The sequence below is a fragment of the Poromitra crassiceps genome (genome assembly GCF_964638095.1).
Source record: "Poromitra crassiceps genome assembly, chromosome: 10".
Taxonomy (NCBI): Eukaryota; Metazoa; Chordata; class Actinopteri; order Beryciformes; family Melamphaidae; genus Poromitra; species Poromitra crassiceps.
The window spans coordinates 11773174-11785673 of NC_139631.1; the positions used below are offsets into that span (position 1 = coordinate 11773174).

A 12500-nucleotide genomic window follows, 5' to 3' on the forward strand; every position below is an offset into this window, starting at 1 on the left:
GATAAAGAGGTCACCCTCTAAAGGAATAGATAAGAATGCTGTGACATTTCAAACAGGTGCGATTTGCACTTGTACCACACTTTGTAGGCGTGGCCTTTATGCCACATCATTGCAATTCTTATCTACTAGGCATCTCACAACATCATCAGTGATGTCATAAGATGATTTTGCTCTTATGACATCACTATGATTTTTGCTCTTATGACATCACTATGACATCATCAGTGGGACAAAAACTGAAACAGAGAACACACACAGAGAACAAACAGATTGCCCACTTTTGCCCCTTCTATAGATTACCACCCCTCCACCCCTCTAGTTACCTCCACCCACACACCCTCATTACCCCAGATTTTATGTCTTCGATCTAGCTCTCAACAAAAGGCCTAATGGCAGGCACACACGCAGGCACGGCGCACGCACACACACACACGCACACACACACACACACACACACACACACACACACACACACACACACGCACACATACACACACACACACGCACGCACACACACATGCACACAGACACACACACACACACACACACACACACACACACACACACACACACACACACGCACGCACGCACGCACGCACACACACACACGCACACACACACACACACACACACACACACACACACACACACACACACACGCACACATACACACACACACACGCACGCACACACACATGCACACAGACACACACACACACACACACACACACACACACAATTCCATAGTTTACTGCAAGTCAAGGCCATAGCCTGAAAAGGCTTTTATGATTTTGCCAATAATCATAATGTCATATTGATGGACCAGGTCAATATTTGTCTGTGCTCCCTGTCTGTATGTTGCCCTCTCTGTCTCTGTAATTTATTTATTCAAGGTTTATTTGAATAGGGACAGATACGTAGACATACAGTAGTACAATGTAATGTATGTAATTATTACATACATTACATTGTAATGTATAATGCAATACGATGCACACATAAAAGTCTGACCTAGAAATTTATGAATGGATATTTGCGTAACATAATGGAGCTCACACAACACGTGCAAGCACACACACACACACACACACACACACACACACACACACACACAACATGGAAATGTTAGCTGTCCATTCCTTTCAGGGTGAACAGCTAATCATCAGCAGTTCCAAGGCCATTGCCATGACAGCAGGGAAGGAGTTGCTATGGTAACTTCCATGAATTGTCACTCACTCTCACACACACATACACACACACACACACACACACACACACACACACACACACACACACACACACACACGTGTATGTGTTACCATAATAGGGCACTACAGTGCACTTAATAATAATAACAATGAGCACTACAGTGCTCATTGCTCTCCTAATGCTTATCATATTGCTGGAGGGTAAGGTGACCTAGCCTAGGTAAACCCAGCCCCCACATGACCTGCTCTCTCAGTTCCCAGTCAGAGCAGGTCTGAGAGCAGGTCACGTGGGGGATGGGTTTACCCAGGCTAAAGGTGACCAGACTTCTGAAACGAAAATCGGGGACATTTCCAGTTCTGCAGTCAATATATCATTAAAATATCCAATGTTGTTATCTATGAAATAAAAAAGGGGGACAATTCCGGTTTCATGTATTTTGACGATGGTACTGTAATAAACGATGGTGCAGGCATCCCTTCAAAATATCACATTAAGACACCAAGAGCTTGAAAAACACCATAGAAAAAGTCATGCTGTGATTTGATATCAAAAACTTTTGATATTTGGAGATTTCACTAAATGAGTAAACATCTAGCATGACATGGTTGGGACCAATGGATTAGCCTGGGTAAACCCATCCCCCACGTGACCTGCTCTCAGCCCTGCTCTCAGTCACTAGCAGTCACGGCAGGACTGATGTTGGCAGTCACGCCGTCACTCATTGGCTGCGGGTCTGCGTGGGTCTTTCAATCGCCCCAGAAATCGATTTGAATGGCCCGTTCGCTAGACGCTAGTGACTGGGAACTGAGAGAGCAGGTCACGTGGGGGCTGGGTTTACCTAGGCTACCAATGGATGCCTTAGGTCTTCTAGTTTCATATATAAATATCTTCACTATCGCTTTAAAAAGGAGCAAGCTATAGCCTCTGAAAGACAGAGACAGGGACATTTTCGGGGAGAGCTTCCAGCTGGGGACAGGTGACCAAAAATGGGGACTGCCCCGGAAATCGGGGTCGTCTGGTCACCTTAGTATGTAGTATGTAAGAAGAGCTTCACTTACAAGTGTCGGTTTTGAGCAGGCTGTTTGTGCTCCTGAAGTACTGCGGGTTCTCGATGACGGGGATCTTGGTCATGCCGATAATGACCGCATCAGGACCCATCTCCGAGGAGGAGGGGGTGTTGCTGCCGTTGGACACGTGGTGAAGAGGAGAGGCAGAGTCGTCATCGTTGCTGATCACTGAAGACGGTCCTAAGAGAGGAGAGCGGGGTGAGAAGCAATGCTCCGTTAAGGCTGTTATACCACATTCTGAGTCGTTAAGGCTGTTATACTACATTTTGAGCCCGTTAAGTCTGTTATACCACATTCTGAGCCGTTAAGTCTGTTATACCACATTCTGAGCGGTTAAGTCTGTTATACCACATTCTGTTCTGAGCCGTTAAGTCTGTTATACCACATTCTGAGCCGTTAAGTCTGTTATACCACATTCTGAGCCGTTAAGTCTGTTATACCACATTCTGAGACGTTAAGTCTGTTATACCACATTCTGTTCTGAGCCGTTAAGTCTGTTATACCACATTCTGAGCCGTTAAGTCTGTTATACTACATTCTGAGACGTTAAGTCTGTTATACCACATTCTGTTCTGAGCCGTTAAGTCTGTTATACCACATTCTGAGCCGTTAAGTCTGTTATACCACATTCTGAGCCGTTAAGTCTGTTATACCACATTCTGAGTCGTTAAGTCTGTTATACCACATTCTGAGCCGTTAAGTCTGTTATACCACATTCTGAGTCGTTAAGTCTGTTATACCACATTCTGAGCCGTTAAGTCTGTTATACCACATTCTGAGTCGTTAAGTCTGTTATACCACATTCTGAGTCGTTAAGTCTGTTATACCACATTCTGAGACATTAAGTCTGTTATACCACATGCTGAGCCGTTAAGTCTGTTATACCACATTCTGAGACGTTAAGTCTGTTATACCACATTCTGAGTCGTTAAGTCTGTTATACCACATTCTGAGCCGTTAAGTCTGTTATACCACATTCTGAGACATTAAGTCTGTTATACCACATTCTGAGTCGTTAAGTCTGTTATACCACATTCTGAGCCGTTAAGGCTGTTATACCACATTCTGAGTCGTTAAGGCTGTTATACCACATTCTGAGACGTTTAGTCTGTTATACCACATTCTGAGACATTAAGTCTGTTATACCACATTCTGAGTCGTTTAGTCTGTTATACCACATTCTGAGACATTAAGTCTGTTATACCACATTCTGAGCGGTTAAGTCTGTTATACCACATTCTGAGCCGTTAAGTCTGTTATACCACATTCTGAGCCGTTAAGTCTGTTATACCACATTCTGAGCCGTTAAGTCTGTTATACCACATTCTGAGCCGTTTAGTCTGTTATACCACATTCTGAGACGTTAAGTCTGTTATACTACATTCTGAGCCGTTAAGTCTGTTATACCACATTCTGAGACGTTAAGTCTGTTATACTACATTCTGAGCGGTTAAGTCTGTTATACCACATTCTGAGCCGTTAAGTCTGTTATACCACATTCTGAGCCGTTAAGTCTGTTATACCACATTCTGAGCCGTTAAGTCTGTTATACCACATTCTGAGCCGTTAAGTCTGTTATACCACATTCTGAGACATTAAGTCTGTTATACTACATTCTGAGCGGTTAAGTCTGTTATACCACATTCTGAGCCGTTAAGTCTGAGCCGTTAAGTCTGTTATACCACATTCTGAGCCGTTAAGTCTGTTATACCACATTCTGAGCCGTTAAGTCTGTTATACCACATTCTGAGACATTAAGTCTGTTATACTACATTCTGAGCGGTTAAGTCTGTTATACCACATTCTGAGCCGTTAAGTCTGTTATACCACATTCTGAGCCGTTAAGTCTGTTATACCACATTCTGAGCCGTTAAGTCTGTTATACCACATTCTGAGCCGTTAAGTCTGTTATACCACATGCTGAGCCGTTGTTTGTTAGCAAGTGTTACGATGGAGAAGAGAGGTCTTGCCAGTAAGATAGAAACAGCGGAGTGTTTCACTCTTGTATTGTTCAATTTATAAAGACACATGAATTAATTAAGATGTTAATCGGTTAGTTATAAAGATTGAAGAAAAGAGTGGTAGAGCACGCGCGCACGCACACACACACACACACACACACACACACACACACACACAAACACACACACACACACACACACACACACACAAACACACACACACACACACACACACACACACACACACACACACACACACACACACACACACACACTATTAGACAGATACTTCTGGAGGTTGTTTTTTTGGCTGACTGCAGGGTTATTTTTTCATGTCAGGCTATAAAAGCAGGATTGAGTGTAATAGAAAGAGAGAGATGAAAGTATATTTCTAATAGAAAGAGAGAGATGAAAGTATATTTTATATTTCTACAAAGCTGGAGGCTGACATGGAGTTAATGTCTCCCTTCAAAAAGACAAACAGCAGTAATCTGGGAACCACATGGTGGAGTAGAAATCAAAAGAAGGCAGGCTCTCCAGCTTAGACATTTTCTTCATTTTTTATATCGCTGGCTGCTATCTGATGGAAAGAAATTCTCCAGAAAATTAGTTTTCTCGGGACTAAAATAATTCCTACTGTCAAAGTTACGTCCAGACATTTTCTTTTATCACTTAAATGTTCTACCAAAAATGAAAATGCAGTCTATACTCACTGGCCCCCGTGCAGGTGGAAGGTCAGGTGAAGTTTTGTAGTCCACAAAACATTTGTGAATTCCTGCGATTTACAGCATTCCCCTAAAAAAACTGAAGTGAATGGTGACCAACTTTCAAACATAAGCCCCCCCCCCCCCCCCCCCCCCCCCCGGCGAAAGAAATGCCTTCATACTGCAAGTCCAGCGTAATCCAAGTCTCCAGAAGCCCCAAGAAGCCAAGTTGACTTGAAAAGATGTCCTTGTATTTACACCCTGTTTCTAGCTGAACTCTTCACTGTAGCCATGGGCTTAAAGTGAAAGCAGCACTTTCAGCTCATGGCTACGGTGTGTAAATGCCGTCTTGTCAAGTCAACTTGGCATCTCAGGGCTTGTTGAGACTTGGATTCCACCCTTTTTTTATGTTTGACGGTCACCATTCACTTCAATTATTCAGGAGAATGCTGTGACTTTGTTTCCCGTTTCCCTGGAAAACTCCATGTTTTGTGGACGAGAAAACGTCACCCGACGTTCCATCGGCATGGGGGTGAGTAGATAATGAGCGGATTTTCATTTGTGGGTGAACTCATCCTTTAATGTTTAAAATTTGGACAAGAAATGTAGTTGTCCCTTTGATGTGAAATTTCCTTCCAAATAAGAAAACACTGATCATCCGTTTATAGTGATCAATTTGACCCGTCCCAAAGTGATCAATATAAGAGTCAACTATATTTAAAAAAGAATAATCGAGGTATGATGATTTGAATGCAGTAAGACAGAATGAAATGAGACAGGAGCAGGAGGAGAGGTGGATGGCATGAGTCACAAACAGAGCCCTATGCCCTGCAGTCACCATACATCATGTAGCAGACATTGCCAGGGGTACCCATGCAGACAAACGCTTTGTTTTGACTACAGAAGGGAGCGTGTTATTACTTCCTCATTAAGAGAGAGAATAGCAGTCCATGAGACCCAATCCATGTTCACAACTTGTCAGTCACGCCTCCATGACTTCCTCGTTTCCTGTGGCTCGGGTAGGGCGCCAACGCAAACAATATCTGCCTCCTCCTCACACAGCAACCATCATCTTCATCCGCACGCATGCACGTGCTCACGCACGCATGCACACACACACACACACACACACACACACACACACACACACACACACACACACACACACACACACAAGAAAAGCAAACTACAGTAGTAGGCATACATAAACACAAGTGAGTGACTGTCTGACTCACCCAAATGATCTGGTATTATCCATGGACACTAACAACTAGTCTCCAACAACGTTTGGATGGTACTTGCACCAACCTTTTTACGCAGAGTACAAAACATCCATTGGAGTGAGCATGCAACTCTAAGGAGAATCTATGGGAAACTGAAACCTATCTCCCTGAGACTCAGACAGAACACGTTCAGTTTGCCGGACACTGGACACTGGACAGTGAAGTCATCTTATCACTCCTCCTCTGGAGGCCTTTCTGGAGGAAACTCACGTTCCTGCCTGGATGTCCTTGCACACGATACCGGTATCGAAATTGAGGAGCTGAGTGCAGCGATGCAGAAGCGTTCCGTATGGAAGCAAGTTGTACAGGGAATCCCAAAGCAAGGTGTGGTATTATAAGCGCTAACGGAATAAAATAAACAAATAAAGAATCCAAGTATATAACCTCAGTATAGTATACAACCTGACAAGTATATAACTTCAGTATAGTATACAACCTGTCCTGACAAGTATATAACCTCAGTATAGTATACAACCTGACAAGTATACTGTATAACCTCAGTATAGTATACAACCTGACAAGTATATAACTTCAGTATAGTATACAACCTGACCAGTATATAACCTCAGTATAGTATACAACCTGACAAGTATATAACCTCAGTATAGTATACAACCTGACAGGTGGAACCAACCTCCAAAAAGTATGAATGGAGTCACTGTGACATCAATTGTCACGATGGCTTCATTCAATATTGGTCATCGTTTTCATATTGGCTGAAAATGCTATTGTTTATAAAGCGGGTGAGGAGTGGTGAAATTCCATTCCACAACAGTTGTCATGAAAGGTGAAATAGCTACAGTATATAGACCAAACCCGGTTTTTGTACCAGGCTGTAAATATGTAAAGACGAGCATTTTAACATGGGGGTTCTATGGGGATTGACTCGCTTTTGGAGCCAACCTCAAGTGGCCATTCAAGGAACTACAGCTTTTAGTATCACTTCCTCATCCGTCCAAGGCAGAGCTTGCCACCTGGGTTGAAGCGGCCCGTATGTGCGTGACAGTGTGAGTGTGCTTATGTCCTGATACTTCATGAGCTCACAAGGCTTGAAAGATGAGGAACATTTCCCAAAGTGGTGACAGTGTGTCAGCTCTTTTCAATGGAGGCATTAATACGTGAAGAGGCAGAGCTTAGCGGGAAAACACTTGTACCGCCCTTATTTCTCCTCCTTCAAAAGAAACATCGTCAAGCAACCAAACACAAGTCCACGTTGTCTTGATGTTGGTCTGTGTTGATGGTCTGTTTCACTGTCTCCTCTCAACAGACCATAAAACAGTGGGGGAAATAACTCTCTATTGCTAACAGGGAAGATAGCTTTGTAATGGTTGCTAGTAAATCATGTCTCGCTCACACACCTGCATGGCCTGTGGATATCTGCAGTCTGAAATTAAATTCAGCGGTGAAATAGCGTGAAAACAAAACAAACGCATTTCAGATTGTCCCTCTCGCAGTAAAGTACACTAATAAAAACTTGTGAGTGTGTTTGTGCTTTTGTCATGTGTGTCTAATGTGTGTAGTAACAAATACTGTATGCAGTCTCCTCTGGTTGTAAGGGTGTATATGTATACGAAAGTGTGTGTGTGTGTGTGTGTGTGTGTGTGTGTGTGTGTGTGTGTGTGTGTGTGTGTGCGTGCGTGCGTGCGTACGTGCGCGCACGCGCGTGTGTGCATGCGTGTGCGTGTGTGTGTGTGCGTGTGTGTGTGTGTGTGTGTGAAAGGCTGTTTTTAAAGTGTTTAATTGGATGCTTCTATCTGTAGCCTTTCAGCAGCTCTTCACTGTATGTCAGTTGAAAAATAACACAACACCCAGAGACAAGTTAGAGCATAGGTCTGAGAGGGAGGCATACACACACACACACACACACGCACACACACACACACACACACACACACACAGGCTCAAGACCTCAGCGAGTGCACATGAGCACTCAAACCAAAACCAGGCACACACACACACTCATGCGTCCTCAAAGCCGCACAGCCACACAGAGTCTTTCTCCAGAGCCGTGGATGCGACACCAGAACGGGCCTGGAACATGGTATTATGGCTCCAGACTGATTTCCCACGAGGACAGAACCTCTCATGCTGTTGGTTCTGTGGTCCAAAGAGGCTGCTGAATAACAGCACCGCTTCCCATCCTTCATTTCCTCTGTCTCTGGCCACAGATCAGACTCTATAGTGCTGCTGACAGGAGAGGGGGGAAGGAACAGAGAGTTTGTTTTTCTGTGTGTGTGTGTGTGTGTGTGTGTGTGTGTGTGTGTGTGTGTGTGTGTGTGTGTGTGTGTGTGTGTGTGTGTGTGTGTGTGTTGTGATTCATGAGGCTTGAAGAGGCCTTGAGAATGGAAAAGATTGAGTGAGAGGAAGAGACAGAGCACAATAGTTTGTTTTTTGTGCGTGCAAGGTTTTATGAGCTCCGGATAAGTGTGTGTGTGTGTGTGTGTGTGTGTGTGTGTGTGTGTGTGTGTGTGTGTGTGTGTGTGTGTGTGTGTGCGTGCGTGAATGCGTGCGTGCGTGCGTGCGTGCGTGCGTGCGTGCGTGCGTGCGTGTGTGTGTGCGTGCGTGTGTGTGTGTTGGGTTGAGGGCTGAGAGGTCTCTAGCCCCGTGCAGTAACTTGTCTCTGTCATTGACAGGATACTTGAGGGATGAAGGTCTATGCTCTTAAACCGTCAAACTACCAAGGACTCTTTTACCGTAGAAGTTTGGGTGATAAACCCCAACAGTCTTGGAGGCCTTAATATACCACCTAATATAACTCAAAACTTTTTAAAACTTTTTTAAACGTGGAGAAATATTTTACCATTTCAAAATACATCGAAAAACCAAACATCACATTCATGGAGACCTTCACTAAAGCTGTGGTGTTATAACCAATCAAAAGAAAAATATAGCTGCACAATTTAGCCCAGCCAGTGGTTCTCAAATGGGGGTCCATGGCACTTTGCAAGGGGGTCCGCGAAAAGTTTTCAGGAAAATAAAAATATAAACTTTTTTTTTTGTTGCAAAAGCTTCATAGTTCAACGAAAATATTTTATGCTTTAAATCTAAAATGGTTCATGGATTACATTCTAATCTGACAAACCTATCAATTTAAAAGTCAAGCATGTTACCGTGGAAACAATTAAGCTTAGCCCAAAATCACAAATCAGAATGAGGGGGTGCCCGGTATATTTTCTATCTTGTAAGGGGTCCTTGGCTGAAAAACATTTGAGAACCTCTGCTCTAAGCTAGACAGAATTGTATTTGTAACCTTCAAAAACTCAAAAAATCTCGACTGAAATGTTTTAGATCAAGGGAATAACAGATAATAATAACAGAAATTATTTGTATCTCCGTTAGATTCTCCAAGGCTGAGTCCACTGCCACGAATGTTATGAAAATATGTTGAGTGGTGTCAGCAGTGACAGCCTCTCCTCTCCCTCACACGGGTTAGTTAGCTTAATAAGGTGCACGGTGGGGACATGAAAACACTGTCTTCTCTGGATTTCCCCCATAAAACTAGTGGTAAATAAGGGACGGCTGCACGTCATATTCTGTGTTAACAAGGCAGCTGTCATCCCTTCCACTCAAACTGTATCAGCACTGTTCAATGGCAGACAGCCATTTTGGATCCTTAGAGCTGACAGGCCTCAGCTGCAGCCCTTTTAAAGAGGGGAAGGTTTTTAAATGTCTCTGGTTGGAGACATTTACATTCTGTGTATTGAGCCATGTTTTAGTTTAGGGCTGTTCACGTTATCCAGGCTGGGGATGTAATTACTTCAGAACCTAAGTGTTTACCACACTGAGTTTATCTTTAGGTAACAAAAGAGGGGACCAAACAAGAGCACAGGTCTGTCAGCGGGACACGTGTTTGTGTGTGTGTGTGTGTGTGTGTGTGTGTGTGTGTGTGTGTGTGTGTGTGTTCGTGTTGGGAGGGGCTAAAGATCATTAGCAGAGAGAGGTCCCAGGGTCAGATCGTTATAAATACTGTTTAGCCGAGGGGCGAGAGAGAGAGAGACAGAGAGAGAGAGAGAGGTGACAGCAGGTCCACAGGGAGTCATTTGGTAAAGAAAAGGGATGAAAGGATGTAGAGATGGGGTGAGGGTGGAAGAGAGAGACGGAGAGATGGGGGGAGAGGTGAAGGTATAAGTGGGGTCAGGTCTTGACCCAACACTGTTAATAGACATGGAACTGATGTTTAAACTGGTGGAGGCTGAGCTCAGAGCAGCCTGGGTCTGAGCTCAGGGCAGCCTGGGTGTGGTCTCAGAGCAGCCTGGGTCTGGTCTCAGAGCAGCCTGGGTCTGGTCTCAGAGCAGCCTGGGTCTGGTCTCAGAGCAGCCTGGGTCTGGTCTCAGAGCAACCTGGGTCTGAGCTCAGAGCAGCCTGGGTCTGGTCTCAGAGCAGCCTGGGTCTGGTCTCAGAGCAACCTGGGTCTGAGCTCAGAGCAGCCTGGGTCTGGTCTCAGAGCACCCTGGGTCTGGTCTCAGAGCAACCTGGGTCTGAGCTCAGAGCAGCCTGGGTCTTAGCTCAGAGCAGCCTGGGCCAGATGGAGGCTGAGCTCAGAGCAGCCTGGGTCTTAGCTCAGAGCAGCCTGGGCCAGGTGGAGGCTGAGCTCAGAGCAGCCTGGGTCTGAGCTCAGAGCAGCCTGGGTCTGAGCTCAGAGCAGCCTGGGCCAGGTGGAGGCTGAGCTCAGAGCAGCCTGGGTCTGAGCTCAGAGCAGCCTGGGTCTGAGCTCAGAGCAGCCTGGCTCAGAGGCTGGGTCAGGACCTGGAGCTGGCTGGCAGGAGGATTAGCTGTTGTTTTTCCAATGTACAGAGTTCAATAGACCCTGTGATGTGTTTGTTTACATTTTGGAGCATCGTCAATGCAGTAAAATGTACGTGGTGAAATGTATTTGTTGTTCAAGGCTGTTAGCTGTATAATAGAAACGTATTTGCTGTAATGTTCTGTTGTGGAAAAGTCTGCACTTGGTTGCTAAAGCATTTCTGAACAGCAATGAAATGTTGTCAAATGCCAGATGAGAAGCTGAGCCGGGGGACAGAGCAGGAGGCCGGGACTGAAAGTCAAATTCGGTATATTAAAAAACACCGACCGTATTTTTCTGGTGCCGATTACTACCAAATAAAGGCATTGAAAATTACGGCCTCAATTTATGGTTTGATGAATAAATAATGAACACATAATGCGATGATTTGTTTCTGTGTTCTTAAGTTGAAAAGACAAAAAAAAGATACGAACAAATGGTCTAAAGTTCCGTTCTATTATCAGAAAGCAGGTGCAGGATGGCAAAATGGCAAACTTGTTGTCTTGTAAGCTGTACGTCAAATGTATGAAAACATTTGCAAAGGCACAAAATCAACTTGAATCAATGTACAGTCTTCGAGCGCATTAGAGTGGGGACATTAACAGGACAGCTATTGACAGTTATTGATGGAGCAACACAAAGCTAGAATAATGTGATTGCTACTCAACTGTTAACAAACACAACCTTCTTACAGTAGCTACTATAGACCTTATGGACCCCCTCGAAAATGTGATTTTTTTCTCAAGGTGCTTACCTAAATAAAGAATAAATAAATATTCGCTAACCCTGGACGGCACCATATTGTTGACATACCGTCCTGCGCGCACACAGCGCTGCAGCTGACAACTAGTAACAGCCTTATTGTCGTTTCTGTTCCATTACAAAATAGCGATGGTAATGACAGCAATAAAAAAAACAGAGTTGTTGTTTGTATGCTGCCGCCTGTAATAAATAAACAAAAGAACGAGGTGAACAGACTTTGCTGTGTTCACCTGTCTCTCCTAACTATCCGCAACACAGTCTCACAGAAAATTGTATAATACCAACGTTTTGGACCAACGTTGCTATTTTACAATTTCGGCTCGAAAATTGTAAAATAGTAACGTTCGGAGATTTAAGGGTTAGGATTAGAGTAGGGGGAGGGGTTAGAAACAGAAAATCTCCGTAAACCACGCCCAAACCACGCCCACCGCTGTAGACACATACGTTACCATTTTACAATTTCTTAGCCGAAATTGTAAAATAGCAACGTTTGTCCAACGTTTGTCCACAAACCACGGGGACTTTATTGCTGTCATTCCTACAGCCATGCCTAACGCAGGTCACCATCCGAACACAATAGGAACGATACAGGTAACGCTAACGGCGGCTAGCTTCCTATAAACACTGCTCTCACATAGGTTGTCACTTAAAGCTGCAGCGCTATGTCAACAATATGGTGGCGGTGGGCGTGCCCGTACGTGAGTGACATCAATCGAATAAGGTCTATAGTG

The 12500-nt window shown here is 44.3% G+C and overlaps 1 protein-coding gene across 1 annotated transcript in view; it reads right to left on the bottom strand.

The window, feature by feature from the left end:
• ntrk2a (neurotrophic tyrosine kinase, receptor, type 2a) overlaps window positions 1–12500 on the bottom strand; it is a gene marked incomplete at both ends in the record, with an annotated part of 98902 nt that overhangs the window by 31202 nt on the left and 55200 nt on the right. Inside the window, one exon of the mRNA XM_083644183.1 lies at window positions 2268–2456. Within this exon, the coding sequence (XP_083500309.1) occupies window positions 2268–2456 (189 nt within the window). The remainder of the gene's footprint in view (window positions 1–2267; window positions 2457–12500) is intronic.